This window comes from Nicotiana attenuata, chromosome 6 (assembly GCF_001879085.1).
Source record: "Nicotiana attenuata strain UT chromosome 6, NIATTr2, whole genome shotgun sequence".
In the NCBI taxonomy this organism is placed as follows: Eukaryota; Viridiplantae; Streptophyta; class Magnoliopsida; order Solanales; family Solanaceae; genus Nicotiana; species Nicotiana attenuata.
In genome coordinates, this window is record NC_031994.1 from 94,127,537 (window position 1) to 94,149,454 (window position 21,918).

Consider the following 21,918-nt stretch of genomic DNA (forward strand, 5'->3'; position numbering starts at 1 on the left):
TGCGGCGTGCAGCCCGATCCAATAATAATAGTCGACTGCGCTCACTGGGGGTGTGCAGACTCCGGAGGGGCTCCTACAGCCCAAGCGCTATACTACTGCGGCGTGCAGTCCGATCCATATAAATATACTGCTGCGGCGTGCAGCCCGATCCAATAATATACTGTTGCGGCGTGCAGCCCGATTCGTATAAATATATATACTGCTGCGGCGTGCAACCTGATCCAATATATATATATCAAATACCCTCACAATGGGGTTCCCAACCCCTCTCAGTCAATATAAACTTAGCCTCTCGGGCATACTAAATTAAGATAGGGACCCCAGCCCATATATTACTCCCCTTTTGGTTTAGTTATTCCAAAGCCGGTTCATATTAGACTAAATAGTTAGAAACATGACTAAGGGTATGATTTTATCGAGTAAAGTGAGATCAATCATACACAATTACCCCTAAGGGTTCTACAGGTCGGCACAAGGCCCCAAACATGGCAACTAGCCCAGAATACAATGATATTAATTAAGACTCAGTCAAAGTACAGTAAAATCATCAATCGGGATGGACCGAGTCCAAATCCCCAGCAGTAATGGACCCCATGCTCATCATGCAGCGTGTGTCTCACCTCAACATAGCACTGCGTTGTGCAAATCCAGGGTTTCAAACCCTCAGGACATCATTTATAACCATTACTCACCTCAAGCTGGCCAAAGTCCTAGCTCGCTATGCCCTTGCCTCGCAAATCAACCTCCTCGCGCGTCGAATCTGGCCAAAACCACAACGAATACGTTACAATAGGCTAAGGGAATATAACCCAATCGAAAAGACTCGAAAAACATCGAAATTCACGAAGTTGGCAAAACCCGAGCCCCGGGCCCACTTCTCAAAAAATCAGAAAATTAACATCACCGGATTCCTCATCTCGCCACGACTCTATACATATCAAATTTACCAAAATCGAAGTCCATTTGGCCCCTCAAATTCCATTTTGAAATACCAAATTCCCAAGCCCTAACTTTACCCTCTTTTGATGAATTTCCACAAATTTCCATGTTAATTCTACCATAATTTCATGTATTTAGGCCAAGGAACTTACCTCCAATCACACCTTGTCGAAATCCCCCTTCAATCTCGTCCAAGAGCTCTCAAGTTGCTTAAAAATGGTGGAAATAAACTAAGCTTCGCGGAACAAAAATGAACATTAAAACCCTTCTGCTAACAGGGGTTTCCGCTTCTGCGGTCCCTATATCCGCTTCCGCGCTACCGCTTCTGCGTTTACATTTCCGCTTCCGCAGATCCTCACTTAAACGCATAGACCGCTTCTGCGGTCACCTTTCGCATCTGCGAACACCGCATGCGCGATCAAACTTCCGCTTCTGCGGATGACCCCTTCGCTTCTGCGACTCACGAACCGCATCTGCGGCCTCGCAGATGCGATTTTCCTTCCGCATCTGCGGCTTCTCCCTTCCATGCCTATAACCGCACCTGCGATATGTCCTCCGCACCTGCGGCTCCGCATCTGCGGTTCCTTTCCGCAGATGCGGAAATACTAGACACAAGGTGCCTTCAGCAGTCTCCAAACTCCAAATTTCATCCCGTTAGCCATCCGAAATAACCCCGAGGCCCCCGGGACCTAACCAAAAGCGCAAACATGAACCAACACCTTATTCAAACTTGCTCGAATCATCAAAACACCACAGATAACATCTAATCCATCAAATTTGTCAAATTCAAGCCTAAGTTCATCCAAATCTTCTGAAACTCGCATTCGATCAAAAACCCGACCAAAACACCTCCGAATGACCTGAAATTTTGCACACACATCAAATATCACCTAATGAAGCTACAGCAACTCCCGGAATTCCATTCCGACCCTCGGATCAAAATCTCACCCATCAACTGGAATTCGCCCAAGATACTAACTTCACCAATTCAAGCCTAATTCTACACCGGACCTCCAAAATCAATTCCGATCACACTCCTAAGTCACAAATCATCCCCCGAAGCTAACCAAATCACCGGAAATCACATCCGAGCCCTCTAACTCACAAGTCAACATCCGGTTGACTTTTCCAAACCAAGCCTTCCTTAAAGAGACTAAGTGCCTCATTTCCTACCAAAACCAATCCAAATCAACTCTAACACACCAATTACTGATAATGAAACATGATGAAGCACAGAATGGGAGAAACGGGGCGGTAACTCACGTGACGACAGGCCGGGTCGTCACAATCAAACAACGCTAAAACCATGAATCACGCTCCAATTCAAGCTTAATAAACTTTAGAACTTCAAACTTCTACATTCGATGCCGAAACCTATCAAATCACGTCCGATTGACCTCAAATTTTGCACACAAGTCATATTCAGCATTACAGACCTACTCCAACTTCCGAAATCGGAATCCCACCCCTATATCAAAAAGTCCACTCACGGTCAAACTTTTCAAAAACTTTCAAATTTCTAACTTTCGCCAAATGACCCCCAAATGACCTACGGACCTCCAAATCCACTTCCGGACGCGCTCCCAATACCAGAATCACCATACGGAGCTATTCCCAGACTCAAAATCCCAAACGGACATCGATAACATTGAAACGCACCCCAACCCAAATTTATGAAATTCTTCCAAAATGCCAACTTCCACACTAGGCGCCAATACGCTCCCAGGTTATCCAGAACCCGATCCGAACATACGCCCAAGTCCAAAATCATCATACGAACCTGTTGGAACCTACAAATCTCGATTCCGAAGTCATTTAGTCTATTATCAAATCTTAGTCAATTCTTCCAACTTAAAGCTTTCGAAATGAGAATTTTCCTTCCAAATCAACTCCGATCTTCCCAAAATTCAATTCCGACCACGCGTGCAAGTCATAATACCTGAAGTGAAGCTGCTCATGGCCTCAAACCTCCGAACGGCGCGCTAGAGCTCAAAACGACTGATCGGGTTGTTACATTCTCTCCCACTTAAACATATGTTCATCCTCGTGTGCACCTACCTATGCTACCACAGCCCAGTTGAGCACATTAGCTCGAGCCAGTTTGATGAATCTCCCTTTTATTTAGTCAAATAAGCTTTAGAGCCCAATTCGAACATCCGGAATTCTCTGCCAGGCCTGTTTCCACCATACGAACGTTGTATCATCCACTACACGACGGACCAATACATGATTGCATACCTTTTTTGATACCAATAGCCGAAATATTCGCGAATCCAGTGCTCACAACATACCTCATGACACACTTAAGTTTTGTTCCAACTCTTGCAATACTGCCATGACGGAAGAGATGTATAGAAATTCATAACCAACTACCGAGTCAACAAATCATTGAGTCTATTCTCCTGACAAGATGCATTACCTCATTCTGAACTGGATATCAATATTTACTCTTTAATGTTCCTTTTATAAATTTGATCGCACTGATCCTAGGTCCAATAATCTCGTCTCACCCAGTACAAGCTGCTCGGGCAATAAGCCATCTCACAACCCACCTGGCATAATATAGATTACACAGAATAGCTGACGACAAAAATAACATCCAAGGCCCAAAGATTCCTCCGTTAACAACGCTAAGCTGAAATGAACACATTCGATCTGATATAGAGCCCACATTCACATTTAGATCCATCCACTGACCTCAAGCCAATTTTGATCGTACCGCACTGGGCTAATAACCTTTTAAGGATCCACAATAACCCTTTTTCCCATGACACACAAGAACAGCCATCAAATCCGGAACAAACTTTCACAGTCCACAATCACATGAACCGAGCGCCCTTCAGGCATAAATTCTCACATTAATGATAGTACCACAATCTCCATACTTGGTTTCAATCTTTAATCAATCAAGTGAATATATATCACACTTATACAATCTTTCCATGGGACACGCTCCCATGACCTTCCGCACCAGGTAACAAGTCTGCACATCCATGCCACCGGCCACACTAACGCTGTGAAGCAAATAAAGAATCCGTAATCAGTATACAAGCCTCTTATACAAGACACCGATCTCAGGTGACGCTAAAGACAATACCAGCTTACTCTAACAATCTGAATCCCTTTTCCTGCTCCTCCGAGCTGGTGACATTCTTGTCAATACCAAACTACAACCTTGATCCTCAACTTCCATCCCATACTACTTACTGCTCTTAATCATGCCAATGTGCAAGAGTACATGAATTTCATCTTAACTCAGAACCATTAATAGGGTAAACACTTCATCATATAGAAACCTTTTACTTAGCTCATTTCAAGAGAACCATTGCAACACGTGACTGATTCGCATAACCGCAGAAAATACAAACCTCGAGTAGTGTTCTAAGCCACCCTAATTCTTCCGGGATCCATCTACACATAACATGCCATAATACTCGAATACCTCCAAATAAAATCAATTACGGCGGCCGTCGCCTTGCACGTACCTCTACAAACTTAACACGCTGAAGGAACTGATCATCGCCAACATCATGTCAATTCACCTGTTGCTAACTGATCTGACTTCTTCTAATTTACTCTGGGCTTACCTTAGGAATAATAATATCCCCCATTCAAAACATCACGAACCCAAATCCGCACTCATCCTGAATGACCTTATTTTGCGAGACCACGTTGTCTCGAAACCCACGAACCATCTCATACCTTCCTTGTGCGCGTATTCCCGTCTTCAACTGGTACACCCATTCTGATAATTCCTCCATGAATCCGAAGTCATTTTCTCCGATTCCTCTCATGCTACACCGTAGACCGAAGATAACATAGAAAACTCCAAGCCCCTTTTTCATACTCCGCTGTAAAAGCTCGATACTTAACCATATTGCGGACTTGAGATCCTTAGGCACAGCACTTTACCTTTTGAATCCACTTGGACCGTTGTTGAGAGTCACCCACTCTGAGTTGGTCCCAAATATAATCAACTCCAAGGCTCTGCTAGCACATGAACACCATCTCAAAGAAACACCCGGCTGAATCACCTTTCTTATAAATCGCCTCTACACCAAGCATAAATCCTGAGTCTTCCCAAAGCCTAAACATAAATTGATAAGGCCAATTATAGCACACATTTCCTCAAATCCTTTGCTCAAATCACCACTGATGTTCTCTTTCCTTAGTCGTAATAGCCCATCGATATGCCGATAACCATAGACCCACAAGTGGATAACCATGCATCCCAATCATAGGCGGTGGGCTCTCCCACTTAGCTTGAAGCTACCATTACATAACTCTGGAACCCACCAAGATTCCTTAGCCCCCATTGACGTGATCTTGCACAATTTTACCCACCAAATTCCTCGAAATCCTTCTGTTAGCATTTCATGAACACTCTGAATCGCTAGCCACATTTACATATTCAACCTATTACTGAATAGCTAGTTGAATTCTTCGTCGAAGCTTCATCAACACCATGCGACAGCTAGCCTGCTCACTAGATATAACCCACCTGTGGAAATTACATGTCAACATCTTCCGACGTCAATGCATTGGGAACAATTACTATAAAATCAGTAACCCATCCTAAGCGCGTGCCCATTCACCAGTTGTACAAGTCCGTTCACTCCTCATGGACGTCAACTAAAGGTGCGACAATACATTCCAATCTATACTCATGTTGTATCCTTCCTCATATCAAGCAACTTCTTTTCGTTGCATCCAATCTCTCGCCGTATAATAGCCAATATTCCAAATTAAGTCCGTAGACCCAGTCATTGTCCACCACAAATCCCAAATCACTCTAGACTTTTCTCAAGGCGTGTAGTCACCCTACCATAGAACCCAGTTGCTACTCTGCCACTCTCCCACTTTGGTTAACTCACTCCTTTAAGCAACTACTCGACTCTTGTTTCTCACACTTGGCCTTCTAGCAGTTTATCCACCGCAAGACACCTCCCACATGTCCTTCCTCATCCTTCGCTACCCAGTTGTTGCTTTGAATCAATATCTATCTCGGTAGAACTTGAACCAACAGATCTCCACCAACTTTAAACCTCCCCGAAGATTATCTTCCTTGAGCCCTCAACACCCGGAACACCAACTAAACCCTGAACCACAGCACACTGCGATCTCTGACAGCCACTTCCCCGACACTATTTCACAATACCCCGCCCTGAAGGCAAATTGATGAAGACCATAACACCGGCAAACTTAGCACATTCAACAAAGACGGAGACACCACATCACAGATGGAAATTCCACCACGCTCGAAAATACCAAGTCTCGTTACTCCATCAACCCAAATCTGAGCATTCATAGACCGATTGCCTTTCCTCCGCTGGAATTAAAATATTGATTCTCTTAATCATGTACTGAGTAAACCTCCTTCCAAGTTTTCCACTACTTCGATGCATAAGCAAGCATCCCACCATTACATACGCAGTGCAATAGCAACGCACGAATTCTTCATAAAAATCAATGCCAAATCTCAAAACCTTAAGTAATACTGATACTGAGCTAAAACGGCGGAGCGGCCTTCCACAAGGTGACAACAATAGTCCAATCAATTAAGCAGAGAGAAACATCCTGCACCACATCTGTAGTACCATTGCAAATTCCTAAATTCCTGATTTGTAACAAGCACTTCACATCGATTAAGATTGAATAGGAAAGAAATGAAGGCATAAGCCTCAAAGGAATCAAATCGCACGATGAGGAATCAAGAAGGGGAATGCTCCTAACAGCCCTGTAGCCTCTCAAAGATAAGTACAGATGTCTCCGTAACGATCCGCAAGACTCTACTAGACTTGCTCCTGACTCGTGAGACCTTAGTGAACCTTGTGCTCTAAAACCATGTTGTCACGACCCAAATTCCATTAAAGGTCGTGACGGCGTTGGACACCACTATCAGGCAAGCCAACATTAAATAATAAATTTGATTCTCATTTTAGTATCTTTGAAATTGATGATTTCCTTCGAATTAATGGTAAAAAGATGGAATTTCAAAGTAAATAATAATATCAATACTGAGCAACCCATAATCATCCCAAAACCTGGTGTCACAAGTGCATGAGCATCAACTAGGAAGAATAAAATAACATGCATCATCTGTCCGGAATACGACATTTGGACAATAGAGGAAAAAATATAAATACTCTGAAGGAGACTCTGCTGGCTGCGGCTCGTAACATGAGATGCAGCTCACCTAGGTCCCTGTGTCAACCATGCTGATGTGCCCACAAGGCCACTAAATGTGTATGTGTCTGTACAATAACATGTACAGCAAGTGTAGTATGAGTAGGAAAACAACGCGTGCCCAGTAAGTGTCCAGTCTAACCTCGAAGAAGTAGTGACGAGAGGTCGACTCCGACACTTACTATGGCCAACAATAAATATATCGATAGTATAATTGATTATGAATTTTACAAAGCGGCTGTAAACTCAATAACATGAAGCAGGTAAACGATGAATGTATATCTCAGGCCAATGCAACAATATCAATTATTATAAATTTCCAAAGCAATCAATACAATCATGCGCAAATCATGCTGAGCTCGTACGGCCTGATCCAATATATAAATTTAAACTGTGCACCGTCGTAATTGATTTTATTTGGAGGCACTCGAGTATTATGGCATGTTATGTGTAGATGTATCCCGGAAGGGTTATGGTGGTTCAAACCACTACTCGTGGTTTGTATTTTCTGCGGTTATGGGAATTCAGTCACATGTTGCAATGGTTCTCCCGAAATGAGTTTAGTGAAAGGTTCATATATGATGAAGTTTGTATTCTATTAGTGGTTCAGGAGTTATGATGAAATTCTTGTACTGTCGCATATTGGCATGTTAGGCACAGTGAGCGGCATGAGGATTGGAAGTTGAGGATCAAGGTTGCCTTTGGAATTGGCAAGAATAGCACGAGCTCGGATGAGCGATAAAGGAATCAGATAGTTAGAGTCAGCTGGTATTGTCTTTAGCGTCACCTGAGATCGGTGTCCTGTGTAAGAGGCTTTGCATACTGATTGCGAATTCTTGATTTGCTTTACAGCATTAGTGTGGCAGGTGGTATGGACTTGCAGACTTGTTACTTGGTGCGGAAGGTCATGGGAGCGTATCCCACGGGAAGATTGTATAAGTGTGACGTGTAGTCGCTTGATTGATCAAGGATTGGAACCAAGTATGGAGATTTTGGTACTATCGTTCATGAGAGAATTTATGACTGAAGGGCGCTCGGTTCATTTGGTTGTGGACTGTGGAAGTTTGTTCCGGATTTGACGGCTGCTTTTGTATGTCATGGTAAATAGGGTTATTGTGACTCCTTGAAAGGTTATTAGCCCAGTGCTATACGATCAGAATCGGCTTGATGTCCGTGGATGGATCTAAATATGAATATGGGCTCTATATCAGGCCGGATATGTTCACTTCAGCATAGCGCTCCTTATGGAGGAGTATTCGGACGTTGGATGTTATTTTGTCCTCGGCTATTACGAGCAATACTATATTGTGTCGTGTGAGTTGTGAAACGGCTTGATAAATTTCATATGTGTTGAGTTTCTCCGTAGCGATGGTGTTATGTGAGCAGGATGACTCTCGAGATTCAGATCATATATTGCACCTTAGTTGTTCTTGAGTTTTGTAGCGTATGAAGCTATCTGTCTCCCCAGGGATGGTATTATGCACTTAGCGTGCTTATGGTCGATATTCGGATATTTTGTAGTAGTGATCATTCTAGTTCTGTATGTATCTCCTTATATAGATTTTATGTGTGGATCAGCTGGCACGCCTCCACGCGTAGGTTTTTTGAATCGGACTGCGCGCCGCAACAGTGTGATGTTGAGTACAGTCCCCTATATCTATTCGTGTGTGTTTTGTTCCCATTTTCTGAGGAAGGTTCATTACACCTTTTCGGTTGTCTAATTAGTTGTGTGGGTTGAGTAGCCCTTTCCAAAGTTCGTTTTCCTTATGTATCACATTCGAGTTGGCAGCTTGTTGGCACATTGTGGCATCATATGAGGCTTTTGGTCGTGTCTGAGGTGGCTTATTGCCTGAGCAGCTCGTACTGGGTGAGACGAGATTATTGGATCTGGGATCAGTGCGATCGGATTATATGAAGCATATTAAAGAGCAAATATCGTTATTTGGTTCAGAATGAGGTCATGGTTCTTGTCAGGAGAATGAACCCAATGATTTGTTGACTCGGCAGGTAGTTATGAATTCCTACACATCATTTCCATCATGGTAGTATAGCAAGAGTTGGAAAAAGACTTATATATGTCATGAGGAGCATTGTGAGCATCAGACTCGTGAAAATTTCGGCTATTGTTATAAGAGGACGTTATTATGGTCATGTAAGTTATGCAGTGCATAGTGTGGATTCAGCAGAGATATGCAATCATGTATTGGCGCATCGAATAGAGATTGATATGGTGTTCGTATGATGGAAGAAGGCCTGACAGAGAATTCCGGATGTTGGAATTGGGCTCTAAGGCCTATTTGGCTAAGAAAAAGGGAAAATCTTTGGATTTGTTCGAGCAAATATGCTCAACTGAGTTGTGATAGCGTTGATAGGTGCGCGAGGTGCTAAACGGTGATTTCAGACAACTCCAGCGCAGTTCTCAGCACGTTCGAGGACGAAAGTATGTTTAAGTGGGAGAGAATGTAACGACCCGACCGGTCGTTTTGAGCTCTAGCGTGTCGTTCGGCAGTTTGAGGCCATGAGTAGCTCCACTTTAGATATTATGACTCGTACGCGTGGTCGGAATTGAATTTTGGGAGGTTCGGAGTTGATATGGGAAGAGAATTCTCATTTTTGAAGCTTTAATTTGGAAGAATTGACTAAGGTTGGATTTTTGAGTAAACGACCTCGGAATCGGGATTTAAGGTTCCAATAGGTTCGTATGATGATGTCGGACTTGGGCGTATGTCCGGATCGGATTTTGGATGACCCGGGAGCGTTTCGACGCCTATGGTGGAAGTTAGCATTTTGGAAAAATTCCATAAATTTGGGTTGAAGTGCATTTCAATGTTATCGATGTCCGTTTGGGATCCCGAGTCTAGGAATAGCTCTATGTGGTGATTTTGGTATTGGCAGCGCGTCCGAAAGTGGATTTGGAGGTCCTTAAGTCATTTTGGGGTCATTTGACAAAAGTTAAAAATTTAAAGGTTTTTGAGAAGTTTGACCGGAAGTGGACTTTTTGATATCAGGGTCGGATTTTGATTCTGGAATTTGGAGTAGGTCCGTAATGTCAAATATGACTTGTGTGCAAAATTTGAGGTCAATCGGACGTGATTTGATAGGTTTCGGCATTGAATGAAGAAGTTTTAGGTTCTAAAGTTCATAAAGTTTGAATTTGAGTGCGATTCATGGTTTTAGCGTTGTTTGATGTGATTTAAGGCCTTGAGCTGGTCTGCATTGTGCTTTGGAATTGGTTGGTGTGAATGAACGGGATCCCGGAGGCCCCGGGTGGATTAACGGATTGAAATATGAAGTCGAGGAAGAAATAAAGCAGCTGGGCATCTGGTGTAACCGCACCTGCGTGAAGAGGGCCGTAGGTGCGAGCCCGCAGGTGCGGGAGATGGCTCGCAGAAGCGGATTTTGCTGGGGGAGGCATGGACCGCAGATGCGGTCAAGTTCCACAGAAGCGGGACCGCACCTGCGCACGAAGAGCCGCAAAAGCGAAGGCGCAGAAGCGCTACCTGGACGCAGGTGCGGGGATTTAAGGACCTGAGGGAGAATCGCAGAAGCGGTAGTTTGGCCGCACCTGCGGAACCGCAGAAGTAGTCAAGTGACCACAGGTGCGAAAGTCGGGGCTTGGCAGTGTGTTCTTTAAAAAACGAGGGTTTGGCTCTATCTCACTTCATTTCGCCCATGGGAGCCGAATTTGGAGCACTTTTGGAGTGCCATCTTCATCAATCATAATAGTGTAAGTGCTTTCTTCACAATTTTGAGTTAAATACATAATTATATATGGATTTGAACATGGAAATTAGTAGAAATTGGGGTTTTGGTGGAAATTTTTTTGTATTTTTTGGTTTTCACCACGATTTTGGACAAAGGAATGAGAATAAATCATATATTTGAGTTCGTGAGGTCATGGTAAAGTTTATTTTCAAAAATATTCGGAATCCGGGCACGTGGGCCTGAGGGTGATTTTATCGACTTTTCGAGCAGAGTTGGGAATTGTGGTAAATTGAATTGTTATGAGCATTAGAGTATATTCATTGCTTTGCGCATTGTTTGGCTAGTTTTGGAGCGTTGGGCATTGGATTGAGGTGTTAGAGTGGCATTGGAACTAGTTATGGAACTTCGAAGCGAGGTAAGTCTCCTTTCTAACCTTGTAAGAGGGAATTAACCCCATAGGTGAACTAAATCAATATGTGCTTTTATTTGTGGGGGCTATGTACGCACGAGGTGACGAGAGTCCGTGCGTAGCTAATGTTATGCTTAAGTCTGGGTTGTCTAGGACCCAAAAGCATGCTATACTTGCAATATTTGTAACCTTATTGTCCAATTAAATTGCTTAAATCATATAGAACTTGGTAAATGAATTTCTAAAAGGCTAAACATCATTTTCTTGACCATTAAAAGAGGATTTGCCATTTTCCTTGGATAATTGCTCCCTGCTGAATTCTTGATTGACTGCTTGAATGTGTTTGTCTTTATGGAACGGGCCGAACGCCTCTGCACATTAAATAGATGCATCTATGGTTCGCGCCATGCGACCCTCTAGTAATGCACAGTTTAAATATTATGTTGGATCGGCCCGTACGACCTCGGCATGATTTGCGCATGATTGTATTGCTTGCTTTGAAATTTATAATAAATGATATTGCCTCTCTGGTCTGAGATAAATTGATAAAGGATGAAAATAAATTTGGAAATCTCCTATTAACAAAATAATTGCTTATTTGCTTTATATTATTGAGTTTACCGCCGTTTTATAAAATCCATGATTAGTCATATTATCGGTACATTATTGTTGGCCATAGTAAGTGTCGGAGTCGACCTCTCGTCACTACTACACTTGCTGTACATTTTGTTGTACAGGCGCATGTATGCTTAGTGGCCATGTGGGCACACCGGCGTGGTTGATACGGGGACTTCGGTGAGCTGCATCTTATGCTACGATCCGCAGCCAGCAGAGTCTCCTTCAGAGTATTTGCTTGTATTTTCCTTCCTGTCCAAAGTTGTATTCCGAACAGATGCTGTATTTTATTTTATTTTTCTAGTTGATACTCATGCACTTGTGACACCGGGTTTTGGGATGACTATGGATTATTCTATATTGAAATGGTTAAACATATTATTGTTTATCCTGAAACACCATATTTTACTATTAAATTGAAGAAAAATCATGATTTCAATATACTAAAACGAGAACTAAATTAAGTATTTATGGTTGGCTTGCCTGACATCGGTGTCCGATGCAATCACGACCTTTGTTGGATTTTGGGTCGTGACAATATTCATAGTAATTTTTTCCCTGTAATTGAGCTTTAGCAAATTTTTGTATCGATCAATAAAGGCAAATCCATTCTATTATGAAAAGAATTACATACTGTCATTTTTCCATTTACCATCTCAAGTCTGATACATTATCAGATATAATCTTGTAAGATTGGTCAAAGGTTTGTCGTATATATCTTGAATAAGTTGAACTCCTTACTACACTCTCTCCCAACAATATATCTATTAATTTACTTATTCAGGTTGGGAGAACCTTAGGGAAACAAAAATGACATGATGTATTTACCGTAGAAGGAATCTTGACATTGGCAAAATATGCTTAGTCGAATTCATTTTGTGGTAAGCTTGCTTCTATTTGGCTGATTTTTTCCCTTTTTTGCTCTTTGTTGGGTACGATTCAATGAATACACATTAAATATGATTTTATTGCCAAGATGAATAGCATCGGAGATTACTAAACATCAAGTATCTAAGGCGTTATAGGGGATTCATCTTTCAAAAGTCAAGTTTGTGAATTTTTGCTTTGTTGAGCTCTTGAATATTGCCTAAGTTTAGAATGCATAACATGTGCAAGTTAGTCACTTGACTGTAACAGATTAAAATGGAACATTACTGTCGGATGATAAACCCATCAATTCATCAAAACAACTGAACTCTATTTTAGCTACCAAATTTGATGAGTTCGTATAGTCATAAGAAATAACTTTAATATTGTATTTTTGAAACTTTTTATAAACTCATGATCTTTTGGCTTTAAAGAGTCCACATTGTAATCTATCTATATATTTAAATAAAGTAGGCCCCAAAAGATGTGCTCTCAAGCCTCATCATTAGTCCTATTAATCGCAAATTATGTAGTTACAACTTTATATTTGAAAGTCATGTTTAGTTTTTTACATGGAAAAGTTAACTTTATCTTGATATAATATTAGTGGATTTCTTATAAAAATATAAAATACACGTGCAACGCACGTGCAGTATTATGTTCTAATACCAACTTTAGTCCATTAATGTTTAATTACTAATGATTTCTAAGAAGATACCCGGAGTGTAATGTAGTAAAATTTAGAATATCAATTAATTTTGAACATTAATTGTAGTTTTAGAGTATAGGTAGAAGTAACAAAAGATTTCCTCACAGTGAAAAAATAATTCTCTGTGGGCATTAGATTTTGGTTAAACGCGGGCAGCAGACTTCAAAGCTAATTTAATACGTACCAAATTTCAAAGCTGATTTCTTTTAATTTAATTCATGGGTATTTGTTGGTCCTGCTCAAAAGATTTAATATGGCTAATAGTTATTGTGCGACTTCCTAAATATTAAACATGATAAGTGAATTTGTTACCTAAATTTAATTTGTTGAATGACTGCAAACATATTTGTTTCAAATTTCGTAATTGTGTCTAATATTGATAGAATGTAGAACCAAAGTCACCAAATCGCATAAACCGAAACCAAGTGAAAAAACGCAATATGGTATTTGTATAACATCTTAAAACCGAAAGAATTAAACCAACCAATGAACACACTAACACGTAAAGGGAAATTTGACTATAAAATTCTGTATTTCCCCAAATTCGGTTGATGTTAATACTCAAGTTCAACTACGAGTTTCCACAAATGTTACTTAACAAGGATACAAATGGTACATCACGCCATAGTTTTCTTTCTTCCCATTGGCAGCAAGCAAGACAAGAAAGCTACTGTGTCCTCATCCTGCTAGTTTCTGCAGCCCTCACTTGCAAGAAATATGAATGAGCCTAAAAGAAGTGCAGAGAAAACAGTGAGTAGGTTACGCAACCTGATGCTAATGGAAAGTTGAGTATTAAAGATCTCGCACACACAGATACATGTGTACAATGCTCTAGTTGTGCAAAGCAAACAAATACATATAACTAATACTTGTATCAGTTATAAATCATACTTGGTATTATACTATGTATAAGTAATGCATAGAAAACCATGGCATTAGCAATACCAAGGTTATTAATGCATGCATTAATATGGTTAAAGACAAAATTATCCTTAAAGTCCTTTAAAGCTAGAGAATATGGAGGACATTTTTGTAAACAACTATTTTTTTTTAAAATTATGCAATGCATTATAATTTTAACACACTACACCAAATAATAGATAATAAATAATATCTGCATATTTAATGCTTGCATTACTAACCCATGCATTACTAATACACCTAATTCCGCACTATTCTTATACAACCCTACCAAACGACCCCATATAATGTTCATTGTTAAAAAACCACGGAGGGGAGAGAGTAGATTGATTCCAGAAAAAATACAGATGCCATATCACAAAAAGGAAAAAACATAGCCAAGAACAGAAAGAGCAACACGCACTTCATAATCACCACCTTGCTTCCCTCACTGATCAGTTTCTTGGATGATGGATCTATTTATACCTCCTTACACTTAGGTATTGGTAAAGTATGTTTTAGAATGTCCTGAAAACCGTTCCTTTTATAGCTTTAAGAAATTGTTCTCAAAAGCATTTCTTTAATAAGTTAAAATTGGGAAAAAAAGAAGAAGCTATAATTGGTTTCTTGTACTGGAAAAGGCTATAGAAGACAGAAACCGAGGAAAAATAAAGATGAAGCCCAGAATTTAAAACTCCAAAAGAGTGGCAAAAAAGGATTACCATTGCTTCTTTTGCTGTAAGTCTAGACTGATGATCATAACGAAGAAGCTTGTCAAGAAAATCTATAGCCTGCAATTAAAGATCAAATCGTTTGTCAAATGGATAGTGAAGACTCGTATAGCTGGTTAGGCATAGCTGTCATCCTTGTCGTTGGTTTCATCTTATTCAGACAGACTATATATATATATATATATATATATATATATATATATATATATATATATATATCCTCCTTCCAGTTTATGTGACAGTGTTTAGCTGGGCACGGAGTTAAAGAAAAAAGAGAGACTTCGAAACTTGTGGTCTAAAACAACTTATAGAGAAATGTGTGGCTACAAATCATTTCATTAAGCGTAAAATAGGAAGTTCATAGTTATATTGTTACTAAATATAGCAAGGTGACAATTTTTTGGGGACTGACTAAAAAGGATAAGAGTAACAAAATTGGGACGGAGTCTGTGTGTGTGTGTGTATTGTGTGTGTGTGTGTGTGTGTGTGTGTGTGTGTGTGAGAGAGAGAGAGAGAGAGAGAGAGAGAGAGCAATACCTCTGGTGACACTAGATGCTGATTATCTGCATTAATAAATTTGGACCACGGCTTCCTACTGTGTCTGCACGGGAAAAAGAAGATCGTATTCATCTTCAATAGCTAAGCATTTTGACTATAAATCAGAGGGGCCACAATTCTGATAAAGCTAGCTATTGAGATGAACTTAGCAACCCTATTTTGTCACAGCTCTTAGTTGTTTAGTAATTACTTTAGCCTAGTTTTATTTCATTGATAAGAGTGCTAACAGGTGAAGGAAAGCAAAGAGCATACCTCCCAACCATAGCCTCTAGCTGAGGATCAAGCTCTAATTGATACTTGTGCAAATATGCGTTCAACTCATCTGTCCCAAGTACCTATGACAATAATACTCCATCAACCCCATGTCAAGCAGCTAACATTACTTTTATATAACATTTTAGGGTTTAGTTACAAGTAACTATTGTATTGGTTTTTTTCACTAGATCAACCTCCCCTCTCTCATTCAAAGAACAAAATCAATAACCCATTGGCCAGTTACTAGGCATTACCTTTGCAATTTTGACAAGCTGATCCTGATTATCATGACCATAAAAGAAAGGTTCCTTGCGGAAGATCTAGAAAAAGAGAATAATAGGCATAAGTTAGCCACAAAAGAAAAAGGAGGAAAAAGAAAAATGATTCAAAAAAGCAAATACAATCTTCTAACAACTCCTTTCAGATGTTTACAGTTTCCCAGGCCCCACAACTGATAGCCTAAAATGATAAACCAACTGATAGCTTATATTGTGAATCATAAATCTCTCACCATTCCTGCAAACATGCAGCCAAGGCTCCACATGTCCAAAGAATAGTCATAGTCTTGCAAGTCAACTAAAAGTTCAGGGCCCTTGAAGTATCTGAAACGCAAGAAAAGAAGACTTCAGACTTGTTGCAATAGCCTTGAAATCATAGACAAAACCAGTGTTGTCAAAGGCGCGCTTAAAGCACGCTCAAGCCATAAAGCAAGGCTCAAAATATGTTGAGCGCTTCGCCTCGCTTTCCGGGCGCTTTAGTGTCGCATCAAGGCTCTAAGGCATACTTTTCCTTGCCAATGAGCGTAATCCTGAAAAGGCGACACTGAACAATTGATATTTCACTTTATCGTAAAAAAAATTCAATTTTTTGTCCATATATTTGTTATTCATGCTAATAATTATTGGTCTTGGACTACATACACATATTTTTACTTTTTCTCCAGCTGTGCCTTTTTTCATTAAAGCCCATGCTTTATTTGCGCTTTGCGCTTAAAGCTCCAATGGGCCTTAGGACTTTTTTGCGCTTTTCGCCTTTGATAACACTGGACAAAACAAGGACACAAGCACACCAACAACCAGAAATCCAACCTTTCCAACTTCCATGCAGGTTTATGAACCAGAGTCGAGATTTTAAGTGCAAATACTCACTTACAGTATGAAACAAATTTGCCATATATGCTGATATAGAGTCAGTCTGACCTGAAACGATTCCTAACGTTCTCCCAAGTCCTACCACCCAATTCATTATTTTCGTATTATTTTATTGTGTGTGGTGCAGGAGCAGCTTTAGTTTCTTTGTAAAGGCTAACAGAGACTGGTACAGTACAAAAGTTCCTTTTCGCCTCAACAAAAACGAATGCAGCCTAATTCTGCTAGTATAACCTAAGTAACTGAGATTCCATTAAAAGAGTCTTCAGATAGATTTTGACGAGGAACTAGAAAATAATATCAAGTCCAAAAGTAAAAGTCAACTATTCAATACTCTGACTCAGTGTGGACCTGAAATACCATTTCTTCTAACTTAAAAAGCGATATGGTAAAATCACTTGCTTTCTTAATAAAAACTCATTACTCATCCAGAGAACAATTCGAAAGTACAGAATGGATCTGCAGATAGAGAAGCTATATCTAGGAAACTGTTGCTGGCACTATACCAGGTCCACCCACACTGTCAGCAGATTATGTCTTACCTTGAAGCAACACGGACATTATATTCTTTCCCTGGATGGTAAAATTCAGCAAGACCCCAATCTATCAAGCGAAGCTTCCGCAGTTCATGGTCTATCATAACATTATGGGGCTTGACATCTCTATGCATTATTCCCTGTGAATGACAATAATCTAGTGCCTGCAAGTTGATAAGAAGTTTAGTTCCCCACCACCTCCATAAATTGGTAATACTCGTAAAAACCTTGAAAAAGAAGCTTCAGTAAGGAAGAAGTGGGCCAATGAAATTTTGGACGGATAAAAAGTTAAGACATACATACAACTCTATTTTAAGCTCTGAGAGAAGAAAGACAATATAGAAAAGGAAGACGAGACAACTCAGAGCATATGTACTTGTAAAGTCACTGTGACTGCCATCCACTGAATTTATCTCTTACCTTGAGAAGCTCATATATGTAGTACCGTATGTCATAATCCGTTAGCGTTGGGTACAAAACTTTGAAATCAGTGCTGTTCACGTACTCAAAAATCAAGCTTGGAGTTTTTGAATGCTGATCTCTGACAATATCAAGGAGTTTGACAATGTTTGGTCCACCACAGAGGTTTTGCAATATCTTTATCTCTCTTTTGATCTATACACACACACCACAAATGTCAATTCAAGAGCATGCACATTCTGTTTTCCTCGAAGCAAGCAATTCCAGACTAAACTATTAATTGAAAACTTAAGACAAAGGAGAGGAGTCAAAAATGTATATGAACAGAGGATATATAGTAATACCAAACTGACAGAGAAACACAATCAAGAGATAACCTATCAGATGCAGTAAATATTGTTTAGACTGGCTAACATTACCAGACACTATATATGTAAGGAAGTAACCAATTTTAGACATTCTCTATTTTGTATGAACAGAACTGACTATTACCAGACACTATATATGTAAGGAAGTAACCAATTTTAGACATTCTCTATTTTGTATGAACAGAATTGACCATTTCTTCCAGAATTTCAGAAAAGAGATGTGACTTATTTCTCTGTAGACACCCTATCCACAGATGAACAAATAATTGAGAGTAGACCTTTTTCTATATAAGAGTAATTGAGAGTAAACTTTTTAATGAGTCGAATACAGATTTTTCTGTTAACGCTGTTAATGTTGATGATTCTCTATAGATTAATAGCATGTTCGGCCAAGTTAGAGAAATCAGCTTATTTTGAGAAGTGCTTTTTTCAAAAGTGCTTTTGAAAAAAGTACTTTTGGAGAGAAGCAGTTTGTGTTTGGCTAATCACTCTGAAAAGCACTTTTGAGCAATATTTTGTGTTTGGCCAAGCTTTTCAAAAAGTGCTTTTAAGTATCAAATTACGAATAAGGACATGAATAGATTTACTTAATAGTTAATATTATAAGTAATTAAAAAATCTCAAAAATTTGTTATTACAGGCAATAATTAAATCTTTTCATTTTATTTAAGTAAAATATGAAAATAAAATTAAAAAGTACTTATTCTTTTAATATAAGTTAAATATATTAAAATTCATTCAACAAATATAAAAGCATTCACGCCCAACGTCACTATATATTAGAAAGTTATCCTAAAAATAAGAAGAAATACTCATACATTAATATACTAAGTATTAGGTTTAACGGTTATTTTGGTATATACTATATTTTGTTAAGGGTATTTTAGGTAAGAAAAAAAGTCAAAACTGCTTCTGCTTCTGCTTTGCTTTTTGGAACAAGCTACTTTTTTCTGCTTCCAAAAGCACTTTTTCCCCCAAAAAAAAAAGTGCTTTTGGGAAAAAAAACACTTTTGGCCTCTTGAGAAGCTTGGCCAAACAGGCAAAAACAAGTATTGTAGTATATAAGAGCTCTTCTAGCAAAACTCTAATTTTTTTCCTTTTGAAGCAGAAAACGAAAGAAGTATTAAGCCAAAAAAAAAAAAAAGAATGTGTGGCCACCACGTCCATGCAGTACCTGTTACGTAAGTTCAAAAATAAATGTCATACCTTTTTCTTCTTAACAGGTTTCAGAATCTTGATTATGCACTTCTCGTTGCTGTTAACGTTAATACCTTCAAAAACTTCACTATATTTTCCTCTTCCAACTTTCCGAACAACCTCATAGTCATCCTGATCACTGGAACAATAAATATGACAGACGCTGATGAGGATAATACAATCAAGATGGTGCATTACAGTTGAGTAGGTCAAATTGAGGATGACACGTGAAACCAAATGCCGTGAAAGATGACATTAATCATTGACACAAGGACCAAGGCAGTCTAGAGCCAAGATTAAAAATTGATATGCTCTCACTAAAGCAAGACAAGGTCATAGCCATTTCTCATTAAACAAAATGCTCTCAGATTGACAAATGTAGCAGAACGTACAATAACAACAAAACCAAACTAATTGAGGTCAGCTAAACGAAATTTTTATAGTTATGCGCTCCAATTGATGCCTTCCCATTCCAATACTCAACAATTCATCTTTTAACACAACTTAAGGGTTCTAAGTCTCACCCTTGTTCCTAGACTTGCACAAACATACCTAATGTGTACCAACACTGACTAATCTGTAATCTCAACAAATTGGTAATCCTGTATTTCAATTTTTCCTTCAATTGTATCATGTGAAGGCTAATAGAGAAGTAAAAAATACATAGAAAAACTCGAAGTGCAACAAGGCATATAAGATTGAACATTTACCTCAGCTCAACAAGACGACGACGACGACAACAACAACAACAACCCCCAATGGAATCCCACAAGTGAGGTCTGGGGAGGGTAGTGTGTGCGCAAACCTTACCCCTACCCCTATCCTAGGAAGGCAGAGAGGTTGTTTCCGATAGACCCTCAGCTCAACAAGAATCGGCAGAAATTTGCATTAACCAACTAAATGTGCAACATGAAAAGCTTTCAATAGGTTTTTCTGTTCGAAATAGCAAAAATTTACAAAAATAACATAGATACTGAACACCTAATTTTCTTTAAGATTAGACATAACGAAAAAACTGAGACCTTTTTTGGGTATGCCTTGAGGGGATGCGATTATATATATTGCTATATACATCAAACAGACGGAAAAAAACAAGATTTTTCTTGGATGCCGGAAATGGATGTTACTACGAAACGTCACAACCTAAAAAGGAGCAAACAGCATATAGTCCTAGAATTTCAATAATCATCAAGTATATAAACCCAAATAAAAAAGGAACAAAATCAGAGGCAATTAGGGTTAGGTAAGGAAAAATTTTACCCCCATTGAACAGTAAGGGATTCGTAATCCCAATATTCCCTAGGGCGAAGAACATTAATATCGGTGTATACTCGAGCTTTAGACATGGCTTTATCCGAAATCAGAGACTGAGAGTTGTTGATTGAGGTGTCGGATTTCGGAACGGGCCGTAGTGCCGGGCAACGAAGAAGGCGCACTAAACTGACACCGCTTCTGTACACGCCACCGCCAGTAACACTACTACTTTACTGGTACAACTCACTCAACATTTTAAGAAAAGCAATAGATTGAATTGAATAAGCCCTTATGCTCTGTGTTCTGTATGTATGGGGACCCTTCACTCCCTACAGAAATATATCTTGCTAATTTATATGGTCGGTGCCAAGTGGCTATTGTTCTATTCTATTTTTTTTTTTCGGGGTAGAGGGTTGGGGGTGCTCATGGGGTATTCAACANGTGGGTGAGCCTATTATGACTGCATGAGTTTATAGAGGTTGTGTTGTCACGGTACGTGGTAGGGATACCATGGCCGATCTCATTGAATTGAGGGTGGTCGATTTTGATGTAATAATGGGAATGGATTGGCTTTATTCATGTTTTGCCAAGCTTGATTGTCGGACTAGAACTATGAGGCTTGAGTTTCCTAATGAGCCCGTTGTTGAATGGAAGGGAGATAATGTAGTGCCTAAAGGTCGGTTATTTCTTACCTTAAGGCCGCAAAGATGATCAAGAAGGGGTGTATCTACCATTTAGTTCGGGTTACGGACACCAATGCCGAGGCACCTAGCCTTGAGTCCGTGCCAGTTGTGAATGAATTTCCGGATGTTTTTCCAGATGAGCTCCCTACGATCCCACCAGACAGAGAGATTGATTTTAGGATCGATGTGATGCCAGGCATGCGGCCTATATCAATTCCACCTTACAGAATGGCACCGACAGAGTTGAAAGAGCTAAAGGAACAATTGAAGGATTTTCTAGAGAAGGGTTTCATCCGGGCAAGTGTGTCGCCATGGGGCGCACCGATTTTGTTTGTAAGGAAGAAAGATGGGTCGCTACGGATGTGTATTTACTACCGGCAACTTAACAAAGTCACAATAAAAAATAAATACCCTCTACCAAGGATAGATGACTTGTTT

At 39.7% G+C, this 21,918-nt stretch overlaps 1 protein-coding gene across 1 annotated transcript; it reads right to left on the reverse strand.

Moving 5' to 3' along the window:
* LOC109227510 (casein kinase II subunit alpha-1) lies at window positions 13,820-21,169 on the reverse strand. Its single transcript, XM_019392703.1, has 10 exons — window positions 20,804-21,169; window positions 19,553-19,682; window positions 17,979-18,173; window positions 17,565-17,722; window positions 16,386-16,476; window positions 16,129-16,194; window positions 15,872-15,954; window positions 15,599-15,662; window positions 15,053-15,121; window positions 13,820-14,157 (listed from the first exon to the last, which is right to left on the reverse strand). Exons 1-10 carry the CDS (start codon window positions 20,887-20,889, stop codon window positions 14,098-14,100), a joined length of 1,002 nt encoding a protein of 333 aa, XP_019248248.1. The 5' UTR covers window positions 20,890-21,169; the 3' UTR covers window positions 13,820-14,097.